Source organism: Coprinopsis cinerea (assembly GCF_000182895.1).
Source record: "Coprinopsis cinerea okayama7#130 chromosome 9 map unlocalized cont3.9, whole genome shotgun sequence".
NCBI lineage: Eukaryota > Fungi > Basidiomycota > Agaricomycetes > Agaricales > Psathyrellaceae > Coprinopsis > Coprinopsis cinerea.
The window spans coordinates 282,584-301,793 of record NW_003307536.1 but is presented as its reverse complement, the minus strand read 5'-3'; the positions used below and the strand labels follow the sequence as shown (position 1 = coordinate 301,793).

Below are 19,210 nucleotides of genomic sequence, written 5' to 3'. Positions count from 1 at the left end.
CCTATCCCACGATTATCCGATGTTCAACCATGTGGGGTGGGTTGGAGCTTTCAGTTTCCCATCGCCCTTCGACGCCGCCATCCATCCACCATCCAGTCTCAATCAGACCGCCCCAGCTTCACCCTCGCTACAAAGCCGTCTATAACGTCCAGCCCTCAACGCTAAGCACCGCACTCGACGCTAGCTGTCCACCTGCGCTCTGGAAGCCGACCTCTCCCGCCTCATCCGACCTGAACGCAATCCCTGAACAGAAATTTGAAACCAGCTTATGCCCACACCTCCCGACCGACGTTTCTGCAGCCTAGGACTAGACTAGACTGTACATCCCTCGCACCGAGATGTGGTTCTGAGTCTAAGTTGCTTGAGGATGACGACATCGCCTTTGTCACCCCCTTTTTCCTGGGTGAATAGCATTTACTCTTTCAACCGCCGGAATGACTGGGAATTAGGGCAACCGCGATCGAATATCGAATATTCAGAACGGAGTTTGTATTACTTAGTATCCCCCACGCCGAGACGCCGCCTCACAACCACCGATTATCGATTACCCTCTGAGCCTCGAGGGCTGAGCGCTGACTCAATCGCCTTCGCCTTTGACACACACCCGCTCCAGCTTCTTGCCTTGGACCGACGACGATACCGATACGAGAAGCAATGTGAGAAGCAACTGGGTCCTGGGAGCGATTCGATGCTGACTTCCAGGAGTGGTTCGAAGATACCGGCGAACGAATGGAAGGGCACTGGGACACTGGGTGCGACTCAATGCGACGATGACCTCGAGCTCGAATAATCAATTGGGGCGCGGACTCCTACCTCGACGATGACGATGGCTTTGTGAAACCCCCATAGCATTCCCCGCGGTGCCTTGCCTGCGTGGAACTCTCGATTGCCATCCCCCCACGCAGAATTCATTCCATTCCATTCCATCCAGTCTCACCTGTCCCGTGGTCGATACTTACCGCATCCCCATTCACGACGACGCCAAGCCGAACTTCGAACTTCGAACTCCGTATTACTATCCTCGTATGGAAACGCGACTGTGGTCTTTCCTTCCAGATTCACTACCCCCGACTCGATCGTACTCGACTTAATATTCCCTACGCCTCGACTTAATACCCCCTACGCCCACGTTAAATCTCTCGCTTCCAACCCATGGTGCCTACCCGAGATGTACCCCCTACCCGAGATGTGCGTGCCCCTGAGCCCGAGATGTGCGTGCCCCTGATCCCGAGATGAGACGTGCCCCTGAGCCCAAGATACCGATACCTAGCCCGAAGAGAGTGCCCTGAGGCTGAACGATCCCACTCCGCCTTCCAACAAGCACACCGCCCATCCGAGCTTCGGAGCTCCACTACGATAGTATATTATATATACTCCTCTCTGTGTATGCTGGCGCGCAGATTCACATCTGCTTTTTCAGTTGAGCCATCCATTATGCGAGACTCGAGTCACGCAAATGCCAGGTGTGTGGAACAAATGATTAATGATATCCAATCCCCACACGCCCTTCGTCACGGTAGTGGTGGGCTTCTAGTCGTCATCTCAACCACACCTTCTCTTCTTTGCGAAACATCCGAGTCTCTTCGAATTCCCTGCGAGTCCACTGCGGAAGACGGTGCACCTTCTCTTCTCCACCAAACTTCATACTACGTGGGACTCACTCTGCAGAGGGACCGACACCGCGAGAAGAGAGTGAGTGAGTTGACAGCCACAGAACTTTCCGCCGCCTCAAAGACCTCAAAGATTATATAGACCCTCGGAGAACTTGACCACGAAGATTGAGTAGTAACGTCGAGATGTAATGATAGGTGGAAGGTGCGAGCAGATGGATCAAAGAGAATGAATGTAACCGCCAACCTTGCCGTTGGGACAGGATAGGGTATTATAAGTACACAGAGTGAATACAGAAGAAATATACTGGCCGACCACGAAGTAAACGGCAGAGATGCGAACGGTCAGCGGCGCGATTTTTTGGTAGTGGTGGTGGTCGTCTTGTTTTTTGATGCGGCAGCCTCATGCATACGGCGAGCAGCGGCTCTCGTAACGGGGCCAGTGTTTTGAGCCGCGCGGGTCATTGATCTCGTCACCGGTCCTGATCTTCGAAACGGGGCTTCAACTGCTGGGACAGGGGCATCGAAGCGGGCTTTCTTCGTCGGTCTGTCTTGCTTTGGTCGATCGTCCTTTCTTCTCCTCTTCTCGACAACCTTCCGTTCGACCCAGACACCCTCCTCTTTCCTATCGACCTCCCTATCACTTGCCCTTCGCTTTCGTTGGTAACGGTATGGTTTGGTTGACCCCTCGCTTTCGGCGGTGATGGATAGCTTCAAGTCCTTCCATATGGCGCGGGATTCCTCAAGGCGTTCGAAGAAGAGAGTGAAAGATTGGCTGATGACATACGAGTAAGTTCCTATGTCCTCCTGCTTCCCTTCCGCGTTACGAATCATGTATTCGCCGTGTATCTGATGCTTGAGCATCTGGAGTTCGTCGAGGAAGTTCGAGTCTAGGAGCTCAGATGGAAGGGCGTCGTCGAGCAGCGGAACCGTTGCGAGGTGGCTTGGGTCCCTGAAGAGTAACCAGCGTCGATCAGTGCAGTACTCGTTCATAGGTTGTTGGAAGTGCAGACGCCCGAACTTGGGGCAGAGGTCCTGGTCGACTCGCATCGTAGCAAACCAGAGGATTATCCACCAGATGCTCTCGAGGTCATGCTGGTACCCGTAGACGACAGGACGCTTCGGATACCTTTGAGATCGCTCTCGCTCTGGATTGATGGGGAATACATGCCTCTCCATCTGGATCTCGCATGGCATGAAGAAAGGTGTACCCTAAGCGCTCAAATGTCAGGGACAAGTCGAGTAAGGATCCGGATGAACATACCATCATGTGCTCATCCTCTGGGTGGCTAGTGTCTGGAAACTTCTTGGAGTATTCGAGGTCAGAAAGCTTTACTTGCCATCGCTGACCCGACCCCGAACGAGTTGAGAGTATGTTTCCAGTGCTGATATCGCGATGAACCCATCCAGCGCAGAACATCAGGCGAAGGGCTGAAATCAATGTATCAACAAACAGATTGGGCACGGACTCGTCGAAGACGTACCTATCACGCACTGCTTGAGAATGTCTATGACTTCCCCAAAGGTGGAGATGTCATGGAGGGGCGTACAGACCGACTCGTACACGAAGAAACATCGACGTTTACTGGGTGAAGTCGTCGAGGTGGCGCGGGTGTCGAGCTGGGCAACGTACTTGGCGACGATGCACGAGAAGTAGCGCTTGAAGTTGTCGCCTTGTAGAGCTTCGGCCAGTGACTCGACGTCGCGCTCGAGGAAATCCTGGAAGATCGGCCTCTTACGCCAGTCGACGTCTGTCGTCACGGCCTTGATATCGCGAAAAAGATCTTCTTGGATTTCTGCCTCGGTGCGCATTTCGGCATCGACCCACACATCCTTAAGGACTCTGTCCGGGGTTCCTGCCACGCGTCTCCGATTGTCTGGCGATAGAACCTGAACAGCCCTCCATATCCGTGCGGTGCGATCACCAAGACTCGTCGATGGGTAGTGTGAGAGAAGTTCGAGGCTGTGGTAGAAGAGTGGGTTCGAGCCCCCCTCCTCGGGAGGTAGCTGGTAAACGTAACTATTGTCTGGGAGACGCGTCACCAAAGGGTCATATCCGAGCTGCTCGTCAGTGGCAGTTAGGAGTGCGGTGATGACTCGAATCAACATATCAGCGGACTATTGGATACAGTAAGCATCATTCGCCGAGGCGTTAAATTGAATTGGGAATCCGTACCTCTGTCAAAGTGAATGGGCGAGAATGGATTACGTGCGATCGACTAAACCGACCGACAGTCACCTGCTCGCGGTGGATAGTGATCTGAAACAAATCAGGGCGACCTGACCATGTACGACGAATTGCAGACTCACCCCGTAAATGAACGTTCTCCGAGCATCGTCGTTCATGGTAGCCACTACACGCTCCACGATATCACTCCCAGGCTTGATGTCAGGTTGTTTCAGCTAAAGCGTACATCGTGCGATGCAAAAGGTCCATACCTCTTCGTTGTGTCCTCCACAAAGGATTGTAATGGGAACAACGACATCGCAAGGACTTAACGGTCCTTCGAAATTCTTCGCGATGCAAGCGTTCTTTGAGAGATCTATCCCCTCGTTGGCTCGGATCGAAAGTCTGTCGCCACCTGTCGCCCGAATTCCGAGCCTTTGCAAGGCATCGCTCGCGACCTCACAGACTGTTCGCAAAGATTCTACGATCTTGCTCGGATTGGGGGAGTAGGATTGAAAGAACGATTTTAACGCTGTAATTCCATATCCAAATTCCGAAGATTTCTGGGCTGTTGGCTGGCTGGTAGAAACAAGGAGCCTTTCGCTCTTGAGAGTCGTGAAGACAGTGTCGAAAGCGTTCGCGTTGTCGCTTGGTAGGTGATTTGAGACGAATTCTTCAATAGAAACAGTGGAAGTTGTTGGTTTCATCTTTCGGGCTCTCGCAGGTGGTAGGCGTGGAAGGGGATATGCCACAAGGAAAAAAACCCTTTGAGGATGGTGATAGTTCGGAGACAAAAAGGCGTCGCGCTCAACTTGAGCTTGGGCCATCAAATCCACCGGGTCCGTTCTCACGCCCCACGGTTTATAATCCCGACTCCCAACTTCGAAGGGCGATGGAATCCTCTAGGGATTCGAGTCCAAACGCAAACTTGAAGCACGTGGACAAGTAGTAAGAGATGTGTATGTTGTATATATATATTGGCCTTCTGCCACATTGTAAGTAAAGTCTAACTGAGCAGCCATTGTCTCATTGTATCGCGACCGGCACGTGACCCGGTAACTTAATTGCATTTCTGCCGCTTTCGAGGAGCTTACTTCCCTTCGAACGCCCTCTACTAAGACAATCAAGGGAACAATGTAAGACTCTATACAGCGACAAACTCTTACGGGACACCGATAGGCCACAGATGTCAATCACCTCCTACATATCCCCGAGCCAGTCGACGATAGGATACCCGTCTGAAGTATAGGCACGATGTCGGGTAGCTTGAAACAAACGTGGAATTCAGCGAGACTAGAGACAGTCCACTTGGTAGTAGGTAAGAAGGCGCGAACTGTACACAAATCTTCAGACTTCATTCAAACTTGGCCCTCGGCCTCGCACTGGCTGACGTCGAATAGACAACAATTGTACAACTCTGTCCCAACGATAGGCCAAGGTCTGTTGTAGTTACAAGGGGTATGTACATGACGTATTTACATAACAATGACCATGTCGATGAACGGAATGAGGGATTTGGAAGCGTAGATAAAACAAAAAAAAAGTCGGAAAATCCATCCCAAGCACTTCAACGTCGCTAAGTAACTCTTTCCGCATTTCTAACTTTTCCAACAGCTATAATCGAGGCTTCTTGGATGACCTTCCCACAGCTGGGGTAGGCGATGGTGGTTCAGCGTAATCTGAACTGTCCTCCAGAACTTCAAAATCTTCCGCGGTCATCATCTTCTCCATCATCTCAATGTTGGTCCACTCCTTTTGGGTGCGCGAGACATGATTGAAGAACAGTTTGAATCCTTCTCCAATAATCCACGAATACGTTGTAAGGTCATCATGCGTCTTGTCCCTGTTACGATTCAAATAGTCGGTCACAAGGTTCCTGCGCAGATTGTCGAGGGCAACAACAAACGAGGAGCCTTTCAACGGTGCTGGAAGTGAGTCAATGAGGTCTTGGCGCTCGTAGAGCTCCATCTCGTCCAGAACTGCCTTGCGAGCGCCTACCATGGGGTTGTTGCGGAACACCCTTTTCCCGAACTTTCTGGGCAAGTCCTCGGCAACTCGCATGGTAATCAGCCAGAGGATGATCCACCAGACGGACTCCAGGTCATGCTGAAAGCCATGTATGACGATCCTTGGGGCAACAATGGTTGGGGTACGTTCTATTCCCATGTTTATGACTCGGTCATACTCCGGACGTACGAGAAGTGTTTTCATGAGGATCTCCAAAGGCATAAAGTAGGGTGTCCCCTTCAAGATACCCGAACATTAACACAACTTCTGTGACTCTAGAAGGGACAACTCACCGTCTTGGGCTGGGAGCTGGCGGGTGCGTTGGAGGGGAATCTCTTCGCATACTCAAGGTCGGATAATTTCACTTGCCATTTCCCTCGCTTACCCCGAAGGGCGAGGATGTTACCCGCACTAATGTCCCGGTGCACCCATCCAGCACAAAACATGATCTGAAGGGCTGGATAATTCCGCGTTAGATTCGGTATGAGTCGACGAGAGACGCCCGGCGGATTTACTTACCGATAACACATTGCTTCAGGATGTCAATGGCTTCTCCGAGGGTTGGTATATCGTGAAGGGGAGTGCAGACATTCTCAAAGAGAACTCGGCACGGACGCCTTGGAGTGAGAGAGTCCGGATCAGCTTTTATTTCAGAGGGCTTATTTCGGGTGGACTTCTTCATGCGGGCCTGCTCCAACGCCGATTGAGTCCCACTCATATGTCTAACCGTGGTCCCGAGAGGCTGTTCGGGGGGAGGTGTGTAGACGGGGAAGATGTTAGGGACAGCCCGTGCTTTGGGCGATACTTCGAGACCAGGATGGCCACTGTGTTGGCGGATGGCGCAGGAGAAATATTTCTTGAAGTCTTTGAGTGCAGTACCAAGGGTTCTTTTGCTCTCTGCACTAAAGGCCGACAGAATCTCCCTCTGACGCCATCCCTTGTCACCCCTAAACTTCTTTACGTCCTCGAAAAGCTTCTGCTGGATATCCATCTCGGATGGAGCGTCGTTATTGAGGAAGACTTCCTTGAGGACCAAGTCTTTGTCGGAGATGCGATCGTAATTGTCAAACGATTTGACTTGCGTGACCTTCCAAAGGCGAGTCCCGCGACACCGCAGTCTCTGTGGGCGATACTCCACGATGGAGTCTACTGTGTAATAGTAGGCAGGCTCGGGGTTGGTGGCATCGCTGGGGAACCTGTAGACGTATTTGTCCTTTGCCACTAGCTTGACATTGGGGTCAATGCCAAGCTGCTCATCTGTCGCACAGAAGAACGAGACAAGCATCTCGACGAGTAAGTCTGCGCGCTGTGTGACTGTCAGAGAGAGGAAGAACCATGGGAGAACATGCGACTTACATCGAGAAAGCTGAAGGACATTGACATCATCGAGTGAGAACGGGAGAAATACCAGATGGTGACCTGGTCATCCTCAATAGTCATCTACCCCAGCTTGGTTAGTATCGGGTATGTGAAGAGAAGAATAACACTGACTCCGTAGACCCATAGGCGACGGGGATCATCATTCATTGTGTGGTTGATTTGGCAAACCAATTGCTGGCGGTTCTGCGGAAAGAAGAGAATATGTCAAAGGTGAAAATCACTACGCTGTAGAGAGTGAATCACTACGTACCCCGTCCTCATTAGTAAGCGTGAGTTTGAATTCAAACGGAATTATGATGTCGGTAACGAGCAGCGGTATCTTCTTGTCAAGATTACTCGTGAGTGAAGCGTCAATCCTGTGGCCATGTCCCTCGATTGTCGATGTGACTGGCTTGTGCGGGCACATGCGAATCTGGTGGCCGTTGGTTTTTACCCCCTCGACATTCTTCAAGGCCTCGAGAATTGCCTGGCCAACTTCGCCTAGATTGTCGAACATCAGGATCTCATTCACGGTTTTGTCACTGATCTCGCCGTTGTCTCCTTGGGGACGCTTCTTCGTTCCCTTCTTCACTTCAGAGGGCTTTTGCTGGAATACCTTGAACACATAACGGTATGCACCCTGCGTGGACTCTGTAGCCGTCGGCAGGTTGGCATTGCGAGGGACAAGGATTCCTGCGTCGAGCAACAGGTCCAGCACTTGTTGTGTCGTTCCTTCGTCCCGGGGTGGCATGTAGCGGTCCATGAACTCATCGGGTGTGCAGACGAGAGTTTCCGAATTCATTAACTCGGCAATTTTGACGCGAAGCCTGTGCGCTTTGATAAGGGGGGCCAGCGATGGGAGAGATCGTGGAGTGTCCTTTGGCTTGGGTTCGGTTCTGGCATGTCCAGGCCTCTTCTTGTATTTCTTGGGAGTCCTGCAGGTTGGTCGAAAATGAGTAAAGCCACATGAGTCTGTGCGAAGATTGAGTCTAACGTACCGCGGTGGAAGACTTCGGGGAGCCATCGTAGCTACTGTTGGGCCCGTAGGTGTGTTGAGAGAGAGATAAGACGGATTCTAGAAGCTCGATGGATTAAACCACGATGTGGTTGAGAGTCAAGCAGTGGCAAGGAGGTGAACGCTCTGTTGAACACCATTGTCGAGGCCGGACTCAATTGGGATTTGATTTCTCACGTCATCAAGTGTACTTTGTCCTTTGGACCTTCGCCAACCCATGGTCCAACCACGGTTTATGTGGACAATGGACGCGGGAACAGTCGACAACTAACCAGGGCCGAAGAACCGCCGCATTTGACCTCATACTTACCGTCTACACACTGCTTCCTCCACCTTGCTTCCACCACTCCCCTTCCTCGGTTATCTAACGACGAAGGCGAAACCAAGCAAAGTGGTACAAGCCAGTCGGCAAGACCTAGAACACCCATACCCATACCCAAAACACGCACAACAGAGAGTTTTAGATTTGAAAAAGTAATTGATACCGTTAAGAACAAGCGAACACACAAGCACACCGACGTTTAATGCATATAGCAAGCTATATCCACGTCTACGATGAAAGACCATTATCTTCCTCATCACGCTTCCACGCCACCGAACTAACCGGAAGTCAAAAGCCCCAACTTGACCAACCTACCCCCGTTATACCCACCCCGAGGGATCAAATAAAAGAACGAGATCAATGACTATGCACCGCCCACGCCCTCGAATGCGACGCGCACCCTAAAATCTCAGTCTCCTCAACGGCGTAGCAAAAACCAGATGCGAAACTAAATGGCCAAAATTCTTCCAGTCAAAAAAAAAAAAAAAAAAAAAAACCCAAACTTCATCGACAAGCAAGGCTGAACCATGGACGAGCGTGTAGTGTGAACACGAAACGGTACCCGGAATGGTCTGGAAGCGTCGACGAACGAAAGAACAGGGATCGGTCGTCATCCGAGAGCAGGGGGATGGCGCGTGGGTGGAGGACGTGCGATCACACTGGCTCGTGATTTGACACGAATTGTTCAATAGAGACTGAGGAAGTGCTTGGTTTCATGTTAAGAGGTCCCGTAGGCAGTCGCGGTTGAGGAAAAGTGTCACAAGACGGAAAGGCCTACACCCCATCAATTGCGATCATGACTCCGAAGTATTCGACGGGGCGCAGCGTTCTCTTTCCCTCGATCGTCCATTCAGCTTCGGCCCCCGTCAAAATCCACGCCTGCGGACATCTGAGGCTGTCCACCTGCGCTCTGGAAGTCGATGTCTCCCCCATCCGCCGACCGGAATCCAATCCTTAACGGAGAACATTTTATGAGGGAGACCATTGAACTCCCCTCTTGTCTATATCCCCACGCCTCCATATTCCCGAGTTTCTCACCCTCGATGTAGTCTAACACCAACCACTGTTTTAATTGATCCCCTTTCGTTCCCTCTGAGCGCTGAGCGCTGAGCGCCGAGCCTTCCACCCCTCTGATCAATGCTGCACCACATTTTTCATCCAGAACCCGCTGTGCTGAATCCACTCCAAGCTTATACTTCTCAAAGATTCCTAAGCTTTCTCCCTCTCGAGGCCTCTCTGACCTGTTCTGGATGCCTTCTACCCCTCGAACGAACGATGTGGACGCGACTTGAACGGGAGTACCCCAGACTCCGCGAACTTCTTCAGCAATGGACTCATATCGGTATAATTCAATGGCTACGTCGGGTTTATTCAAAGCAAATTCATGTCTCCTACCCTGCTTTTCTGGGTGACTTGAGGCTAGAAACGAGTTGTGAGGCTATTGATATGGGATTTGGCATCCACTATTAAAGCAACTGTAAGCACGTGGAGAGGTGCGCACTGCGTGAGCGACCGTAAGGCAACCAAGCCGACGCCTAATACACTTCTGACCGTGGACCGAGGTCTAAGGTGACGGCGGAGCCGGCCGCACTGCCTAGTGATGTAGAGAAGCTGTATCGTCTTACCCGATGTATATGTCACTTAGATTTTCAAGATTCGAAAAGGCACTTTCACCGAAATGTGTTCATAGCTTGTTCACTAATCCTAAACTACTCTATTTACTTACAGCATGCAACAACCCGTAAGGTCTAAGAGTAAGAAAACGAGCTGTTCAGAACTATTACACATCGAATGCAGCCTGAGCGAGAACTATACGACAACTCAGCGCCGAGCCTTCTTTGAGGGTCGAGGCTGTACATCCTGCCCCTGTACATCGTCCTTGAGTTTACCACATTGCAGCCTTTGACTTCGCCTCAAGTCTTGGGGTCCCTGGTGATCTTGATCAGCATTATTCTTGAGAGAAGACCTCGCCTCCAATGCCCCTTCAACCCCTCCCGAGTCTCTATCCTCTTTGAGAGCCTTTAACTCCTCTTCAAATAGCTTGCGCTTCACAGAAACCGAAGTGACGGTTTTCCTTGTCATTGCACTCGCCTTGAGAGCGCGCTGAAGCTCCGTCTCTATAACCAATTCGATTCCACCCCAGTCGTCCCTCGCCTCTCTAATGACATCAAAGAATTGGGAGAATGCGACGCTCATTACCCACGAGTAGGAGGTAATGTCGTCTCTTGATGCTGGAGCTTTGTTGCGCTCAGTGTATTCAGCGTATAGATCATTACGCAAGTCCTCGAGACCGCTATGGATGAAAAACTTCAATGGTTCTGGCACTCTGCTCAAGTGCTCGTTCTCGGCGAGTCCTTCAGACTCTGTGAACAGCAGCTTTCTCAGCGAGGCGTATTCGGCGTCAAGTCGTTGTTGGAAAAAAACCGATGCAGTTCCGGTGGCAAGGCATTTCGGGCGTGTCGTTGCCAACCAAAGCATGAGCCACCAAATGGATTCTAAGTCATGCTGAATGTTGTGTGCGACTTGTTCGCTCCGTGATTCGCGTTTGCCTTCACCAGATTTCCCCTTTGCCTTTCCGAGCTTCCCTCCAGTCTTCTTGGCCTCTTTAAGGTACCTTCCGGTCTGGATCTCACACGACATAAAATAGGGCGTTCCCTTTAAGGTACACGTTAAAACAAATCTAGATTCATGAAGTCGGAGATCTTTGCCTGCCAGTGTCCCTCAGGTGTAGCACGAAACCCGAGGATGTTCCCATCGCTGATATCACGATGGACCCAACCAGCGCAGAACATAATCCAAAGTCCTGTCATACGTAGTCAGTACCATTCCTCTGAGCCAGTAGTGTAAATAAGGGTGTGTGACGTACCAATAAGGGTCTGCTCCAGAATATCAATGGCTTCCCCCAGAGTCGGAATATCGTGGAGGGGGGTGCAAACACTGTCAAGGATAAAGCGACATTGGTGTCGAGGTGCCAGAGTCCTCCCTGGGATGCAATCGCTTTCAGCTACCGGAGTGGGATCTTGAGTTGCGCTCACTCTCTTTTTCTGAGGCGCTTTTGATTCTGAGATCGACAGAGGAGGGATTGAATCTGCGGGCGTGGGGTGGCCGATCCGTACGGAGTGATAGGTGGACTGCATTGACTGTTTGGGTGGCGCTTCCTTTGGGAAGATATCCGGTGCAGGCCAAGCATCAGGGTGAACAGACAGTGTGGGACTCCCAACATGCTTCGCAGTGATGCAGGAGAAGTATTTCTTGAAGTTATCGCCCTCCAGAGCTGTAGCGAGCAAGGTTTTGTAATGTTCTGGGAAGTCCTCAAGGAACGGATGCTCCTGCCAATTGGGATCCTTCGCAAACAACCTGACGTCTTTGAACAGCATGTCCTGAATATCCGCTTCGGTTGGCGAATTGGAATCCAGTGAGACGTCCTTGAGGATAAGCTCTGTCGCCCCCTTCACCGGGGTGCTATCAGTCTTGGACACGACTTGAAGTACCTTCCAGATGCGCGTCGACCTGCCAGTAAGGCGAAGGGTACGCGATTCATTGATGGATTCAATGGTGTGATAATAGACGCTCCCTGTATTCTGTCCATCGGGAGGGAACTCGTAGATAAAACTGCGATCGTCGAGTAATGTAATGTGTGGATCGTAGCCGAGCTGTTCATCCGTTGCACATAGCAAAGAAATCATGATCTCCACAAAAAGATCGGCGTGCTACGGAATCATTAGCACCTCACGAGCACTGATGTGATATGGACTGAAGGACGTACTGCGATGATGCTGAAAGACATCGCTTTGACAGAGTGCGAGCGGGAAAAGTACCAGATAGACATCCGATCATCTTCTATGGTGATCTGCCGCAGAAGGATGTTAGCGCACAGTGTTTCCTGTAGACAGAGCTAATTATACATACCCCGTAGGCAAACATGCGGCGGGAATCGTCGTTCATAGTGTGGTTGACGTGGGACATCAACTGCAGCCGATTCTGAGAGCGACAGGTCAGTCAGTGACTAGTCACAGATGAGCTGGTAGAAAAATACCTTATACACCTCATCCTTCGTACGACTCAGCTTGAACTCGAAAGGCACAGCAATGTCCGTGATATGCAGTCCATCGGCCTCATTCTTGGTCAAACACGCGTCGATCCTGTGGTTACACCCGGTGATGTCGGACGTGATGTGGGTGTCGGGACACATGCGAATCCCATATCGGTTAGGTTCTGCACCTTCAACCTGACGAAGGCTGGATTGAATGGCTAGTATGATATCTCCAAGTGGGCTGAACACCGATTTCTCGTCTACTTTGGGCGGCTCATCGTCGTCTCCAGGGGCGATTTCTTTCTTGTTGGTCTCGTAGATCTTCTTCAACTGGGAAGGCTTGTGCTTGAAGTCACTGAGAACGTAAGAGTAGGACTCCCTTCCCGGGATTCGCTCCTCTGTCGCACCCTGCGCCTCAGAGTCATTACCAGTCGCCGGGGAGGTCGACGGCTTTTTCTTTCCCTTTCCCTTGCTCTTTGCTTGATTCTTGGGCCGTGGCACGAGAGCTTTAGATACCTTCAGGTGCTCGAGAACTGCTTCGAGAATCACTGGGGAGCACTTAGGCATGTAATGGCTGACGAAATATTCCACATCGCAAGCAACCATCTCAGAGCGCATCGCTTGGCCGATGTCTGGACGTAGCTCTGTGGTTTTCGCGTTCGCGGGGGCCAGGTCAGCCACACATCTCGGTGTAACGCTCCCCGTCGCGGCTACATTCACTTGCTTTCGCAATATCTTGCGAATGGGTGTCCTATACCGCGACAATGAAGACGATGTTAGCGATGGGGAGAGGTAATACTAGGAGAGAAGACGTACCGGTAAGGGTAAGATGCGGGCAACATCTTATTCCTTGCGTGGAGATATTCTCAGAGGTGACTTATAATGAGTTTGGAGAATAGATGGTCGTGGTTAGAGGGCAAGAGCTGGATCGCCCAGGCGAAGCCCATTTCAACTTCTCGATCTGTGGCATCGATACTTCCCACGTATTTGATCGCTTGACATCACTGCCGCATCCATTGTCTTTTCGCAGAAGGGTCATTTTCAAGCACCATGAGATCGAAATAATTCATATAAGAATTTCTAACTAATCGTGTACATTGTCACATTAGTATACATAGCTTACATATATCGGGTGGGCCTCTTGGAACGATTACCGCGCGAAGCATCGAGCTGATTTTCAGCCATGCGCTTGGTCATCGATCTGGTTCGCGGGCCTTCAGTCCTTTCAACCGCAGGTCTACCTATCGTTAACTTTGGTTTCCTGGCTGCGACATGATAGGCTTGGTGTGAGGGTGGTGGTAACGGGTGAACGTCCTGTTCTCGGGCAGGCGTGGGAGGCGAGTCGTCGGTTGGTGCGTCGCGAAGGTCCATCTCGATACCACCCCATTGCGCACGTGTTTGGTCAACAATGGCGAAGAACAATGTTAGGGGAACGCCAATGACCCAAGAGTACGACTCCACATCCATTACGCTGTTGGCCTCGTTGCGCTGCGTATACGACGCCAACAACTCCCCTCGAAGGTCATCCAGGTGGGGTAGAAAGTCGTCCTTCAATATTGAAGGAAAGCTGGCCCACCAGGCTGTGCTGAGTTCATCGAGTCCCTCTTTGAAAAAGAGCCATCTCATCGAGATGTAGCCGGTGTCCATTGTCTGCTGGAATAGGTGCTCTGTGAGCGCTCGAGAATCAGCGCCATCCCGCCTTCTCATCGCGATGAGCCAGAGGATGATCCACCAAAGAGACTCGAGGTCGTGCTGATAACTATGGATAACGGGGTGAGTCGGTGCATCTTCAGTCGACGATTGCTTCTGCCGACCCCTACGACCCCCCGTCGGTTTTGACTCCTTCCAGTATGACCCCCGTTGAACCTCGCATGCCATGAATGAGGGCGTTCCCTGGTGCGTTTGTCAGAAGTTGAATGATACAAGTCTTACACAGCACGTACCCGAATGTGATCATCTCCGGTCACCTCAGAACTCGACTGGCGGGGAAACCTGGTCGCATATTCGAGGTCCGATATCTTCACCTTCCATCCTGAGGTCGAATCAAGCTTCACGGCAAGAATGTTGCCTGGACTGACGTCTCGATGCACCCATCCGGCACAGAACATAAGCCTAAGGGCTAAAATAGAAACAATCAGAACGAAGTAATTTACGGAAGGAATGTGAGGCCTGTACTCACCAAGGACGCAGTGCTTGATCACTTCGATGGCCTCGCCAAGTGTGGGGATGTTATAAAGGGCAGTGGCGACATCTTCGTAGACAAACTGACACCGACGCCTACGATTCCCTTTTCCCGATAACAGCGGATCTCCTGGTTCGTTAAGGTGTTTTGCAACGATGCGCAGGAAGAGGTGCTTAAAGTTCTCCCCCTCCAAGGCTGATTCCAACGGGTCAAGGTCCTCTTTCTCGAGGTCCTTTAAGAGGACATGGCTGCGCCAGTCCTCGTTGCGCGCGAATGAAGCGATGTCGTGGAACAGGTCATCCTGGATATCTGCTTCGGTCTTCGCGTGCTCATCGACATAGACGTCCTTCAGCACTTCGTCACGGGTTCCAGGTACTCGTCGCAGATCGGAATTGGAGACGACGCGTTTCACGCGCCAAACGCGAGCTCTGTGTATTGAGGCTTCGCGGTCAGAGAGTAGGTGGATTGTCTTAAAATAGGCGGGGGTCGTCCTTTCCGTATCTGGGGGAAGCTCGTAGACGTACGTCTGGTCTGATAACAGGGTGACCTTCTGGTCATAGCCCAGGCCAGCGGGCGTCGCGCATATGAGAGAGGCGAACGCCGCGACAACGAGATCCGGGTGCTAAGTGACCATGAGTCACCGCCACGAAATTCGAAAATTCGACACTCACATTGACCATACTGAATGGAACAGATTGTGCTGTATGTGATCGAGATGCATACCAGAGTGAAAGCATGTCGTTTTCGATGGTAATCTGATCGAGACAAAAGAGTCAACAAACGGTAAAGCACGGGGTCCGCATGAACTCACCCCACGAACAAATGTCCGGCGAGCATCTTCCTTCATGATCGACTCGATGTCCGCGATGAACCCGGGCGATATCTGGACGATATCTAATCTCAGTACAAGAACGAAGGACGAGAATGTGACTCTTACCTCGCGTTCATCATCGTGATCCGGATCTCTCGTTATGAACCTCAGCGGCATCACGACATTGGTGGATTCCCTAGGACCTTCGGGACTGGTGGTAACGCAGCCACCAAGACTCCCATTTAGACTGATGGAACACGCGTTGACTGGAGCAGACTTTGCTCGGTGAAGTGACCGACGAACGGCGTTCCAGGCGGTTTGAAGCGATTTGAGAACGCGTTTTGGATTGATCGTAGAGGAACCAAAGGATGTCTTGAACGTCCTGAGAGAATGAGAGTAGACGGGACGGCCGGTTGATGGGGAAGTGGTTCGAACACCAGACCGGACACGCGGTGCGAGGACCTTTTGTTTCTTCAGGTCTTTGAGGAGTGGCTCAAGGGCGGCGAGGTGGTTGTTGGGCATGAAAAGCTCCATGAAGTCGTCGATTCCGTAGCTCTGAAATTCGCTGGGCATGTCTCAGTCCAGATGAAAATAACGGTTATGGTTCGTGGATCGACTGAGTCTGCGACGACAATGATGGTGGTTCAAAGACAAGGCCCCTAGCCGGTCGATGGGACCATCAAAAGCTAGGAGTCCCACGTTCACACGTGATCGCGATCGTTCCCTCATTATCTAGCAATGTCATTGTCATAGAGATATACAATGGAACCAATAACACGACCCACTATGAGTATTGCGCAGAGATTCGTGGCTAGTACCTTTGAAAGTGGTACAGGTATCGTACTTCTTTTCGAGAGGACACCCACCATCGGCTTCCGATTGGTTCGGAGTCGCAGTCGCGACTGTGGATGTTCGTACCCGTAACCATTTCAAAGGATTTTCAGCACTTTGTCTCAGCCTCAGCAGCCTGCGATAGCCATAAACATGACACATATTAGCCCTACGGTTACCTCCCCAACAACAGCGCAACGCGATTTACGCCGTAATGACGGGGAAGAAGAGAGACCCGGTAAGCGAGTCTGTTCGAACGGGGACTCAGACGAAGAAGATGATTGACCCTTCCCAATTTCTGTATTCCCCGACCAAGTGCTATGTGGTTAGGTTCCATTTCGTGAATATCATATAGGAGATGTCAAGTGTTTCCCTTCTTGTATACAGCCTCCCCATTTGCCCTTGAACATTCGTAACTGACCTGAATCACACGATGTTCGTTAATAGTGCTTCTGCCATGTAACCGAGCTGGTAAATGTGTCAGCTGCTTTCACTGATTCAGCATCTGCTCATACGGATCCCTGCTCAACCAGCCGATCAAAGGTCGGGATGGATAATAATACTGCCAATGAATCGACGCAGCTTCCAGTGAAGGGCGACTCCAGCTATTCCAGACCAGGGATATCGTCGTATACCTATCTCCAAAGCCTTCGATCAGACATCGAGGCTCGTACTCTGCTCCAAATACGCACATAACGACCAAAAGTTGAACGTCCAGGATAGTCTGTTCTTCTCCCATGAAACAGCGCTCGTAGAACAATGTATATGAAAGACTGAAGGAAGGGGGGACAGGGAGGAGAGAAGGCAAGAGGCGAAGTGGAAGAAACGCGCGCTCAATGCGCAATGGCGACAAACGTATGCGAAAATCGCGCCAATGTCCCTTGTTCGCAAACGGCACTGGATTTCCGTATCCCAGGGAATCGACGAAGCTAAATCACCGGCGGTGCACGCCAACGCGCCCATCGCCCTCGGCAGCACCCAAGACCACCATCCCAAAAGGACAGAGAAAAGCGACAGAAAATCAGAAACAGATGCGAGATGGAACAGCCAAAACTCATCCAGGCAAAGACTAAATTCTTCCAGTCTGAAAGCGAACACTTTCAGCCAAAAATTCTTCAACAGTCTTCCTAAGCTCCATCGACGCCCAAGGTATCGCAATAGACGAAAGTCAAATCAGAAGAAACGGGTCCCGCAGACGCCTGGAACTGGAAGCGTGGAAGATGGTAACAACGAGGACCAGGGTTCTCGTCGCTATGCGTGCCCAAATGCGTTTTCCAGATCGAGCCTACACCCAGCGCATCCACTGGCCAGTCAGAAAAAAGTAACGCGAGAGAATGAAACGTACCCTCGGACACCGGTATCCCACTTGCCGATACTCCCTCCCTCTCCCCACGCACGCGCGAGCACGGGCGCGCTGTGGTCGATTTCGAGGCGTTGTTCAGAGGGTCGTCAGCCGTTTGTGTACGGTACATCGCCGATGTCCGATATAATCGCATCGTCTGTAGCATTATTCCACCAATACATCAGCTAGGCATTCCACGAAAGGACTAGGCAATGCAGAGAAGCAAAGAGCGTACGGTATCCCAAAACTAGCTACGAGCATCTGGCCGGGGGAGGTGGGCGACCATCGGATGAAGCTGATTGAGTCGGAGGGGACGGAGGAGAGCGTGGATGGTCTGTTTATAAATCTACGTATCTGCGTAGTCCGATCGTGACACCGCCCAGTCAATTCCTTCCCCGTGCATCGAAGGTACAGAAAATACGCACCTGGGCACATCCTTTCTTATGGTCGTTGATGGAACTGCATAGTCTGCCATATCACGCTCTCGTCAATTCCTTCCCATCGAAGCAAGAAACACTAGGAACGTACCTGCTGGGATCCTTTCGCTTTCTTCATTTGAGAATACAACAGTCGAAAACGAGATGAGGAAGAATGAAGGAAGGCGAGCGTCAACCGCGTTTCGCGGTCATCGTCGTCGGAAGGTTCGGGAGTCGGGACGCATTTGTTTGTTTGGCTTTGTGATGGCTGAAGCTTGCTTGGAGGTGTTAGGTTCGGAGGGTGGGGCAGTTCGCAAAACGGAATGCTTGTAAGTGTTAGATTCAGAAGCTCTCAGCTTGCGCGTCGGCCCACAATCGTCCGATTTCCAACGTGCGGGGACGCGGTGCAGCTTTCTCTTTCATCGACCTTTTCGACGACGCCGCCATCCATGGACGATAGACCACCAGCTTCGGCCTCGGTCAAAATCTACGCCTTCGATGCTCTGAGGCTGTCCACCTGCTGGAGGTCAACATCCAATCCTTGACGGAAATCTGAAACCAGTTGAACTTATCCGCCGACCTGTGGATGGATGTCTCACCAGCGCTAGACTCAAATCCACGTCTCCCAAGACGAGATGCTGCCTCAAGCTCACCCACCCCCCTCTGAGCCTCGAGGGACGACGACATCGCCTTCGTTACCCGCCGCCCACTTCCAACCGCTCTAACATCGGATTGGGCGGGAATTAGACAACGACAATTGATCATTCTGCAGCGCTGGACTCGACTTCGTATCCCCCACGCTTGCACGGACACCCCATCTTCCTGCCTTGGATCGACGATATGGGAGCGATGGGACTGGCAGAGGTTCGAGCACCCGCCTTTTTTCACTTTCCACCCTTGGAGCTACGATCTGATCTGAGAGCGATTTTGAGTAGCGACCTGGGAGAGAGAGGAACGGATAACTGGGAACGAACGAATGGATTGGAGAGTGGTTCGAACTTCGAATTCCGAACCTGACTGGTAACTGGGAGCAAGCAGACTGGGAGCAGACTCGAACCTGACTACTGGGAGCGACTCGGACTTGGGATAAATTCGAACCTGACTTGGGGACAAAT

At 51.5% G+C, this 19,210-nt stretch overlaps 5 protein-coding genes across 5 annotated transcripts; all 5 read right to left on the bottom strand.

The window, feature by feature from the left end:
• Positions 1 to 1,955: 1,955 nt before the first annotated feature.
• On the bottom strand, positions 1,956 to 4,484 carry CC1G_09375 (other/FunK1 protein kinase; the record flags this gene model as incomplete). The annotated part of the gene is made up of 6 exons (XM_001831965.1): positions 1,956 to 2,822; positions 2,875 to 3,041; positions 3,095 to 3,728; positions 3,787 to 3,870; positions 3,921 to 3,992; positions 4,050 to 4,484. The coding sequence occupies 6 exons, from the start codon at positions 4,482 to 4,484 to the stop codon at positions 1,956 to 1,958; spliced, it is 2,259 nt and encodes a 752-aa protein (XP_001832017.1).
• Positions 4,485 to 5,391: 907 nt separating this feature from the next.
• Positions 5,392 to 8,167, bottom strand: CC1G_09374 (other/FunK1 protein kinase; the record flags this gene model as incomplete). Its single annotated transcript, XM_001831964.2, has 7 exons — positions 5,392 to 6,021; positions 6,078 to 6,241; positions 6,304 to 7,090; positions 7,141 to 7,224; positions 7,276 to 7,347; positions 7,415 to 8,078; positions 8,142 to 8,167. 7 exons carry the CDS (start codon positions 8,165 to 8,167, stop codon positions 5,392 to 5,394), a joined length of 2,427 nt encoding a protein of 808 aa, XP_001832016.2.
• A 2,134-nt stretch (positions 8,168 to 10,301) lies between these two features.
• CC1G_15853 (other/FunK1 protein kinase) lies at positions 10,302 to 13,355 on the bottom strand (the record flags this gene model as incomplete). The annotated part of the gene is made up of 7 exons (XM_002910435.1): positions 10,302 to 11,135; positions 11,255 to 11,283; positions 11,347 to 12,190; positions 12,247 to 12,330; positions 12,390 to 12,461; positions 12,517 to 13,264; positions 13,330 to 13,355. The coding sequence occupies 7 exons, from the start codon at positions 13,353 to 13,355 to the stop codon at positions 10,302 to 10,304; spliced, it is 2,637 nt and encodes an 878-aa protein (XP_002910481.1).
• A 277-nt stretch (positions 13,356 to 13,632) lies between these two features.
• CC1G_15120 (other/FunK1 protein kinase) lies at positions 13,633 to 16,079 on the bottom strand (the record flags this gene model as incomplete). The annotated part of the gene is made up of 6 exons (XM_002910434.1): positions 13,633 to 14,406; positions 14,457 to 14,632; positions 14,693 to 15,317; positions 15,367 to 15,450; positions 15,507 to 15,578; positions 15,633 to 16,079. 6 exons carry the CDS (start codon positions 16,077 to 16,079, stop codon positions 13,633 to 13,635), a joined length of 2,178 nt encoding a protein of 725 aa, XP_002910480.1.
• A 1,509-nt stretch (positions 16,080 to 17,588) lies between these two features.
• On the bottom strand, positions 17,589 to 18,154 carry CC1G_09370 (hypothetical protein; the record flags this gene model as incomplete). Its single annotated transcript, XM_001831960.2, has 3 exons — positions 17,589 to 17,622; positions 17,683 to 17,751; positions 18,105 to 18,154. The coding sequence occupies 3 exons, from the start codon at positions 18,152 to 18,154 to the stop codon at positions 17,589 to 17,591; spliced, it is 153 nt and encodes a 50-aa protein (XP_001832012.2).
• Positions 18,155 to 19,210: the final 1,056 nt, after the last annotated feature.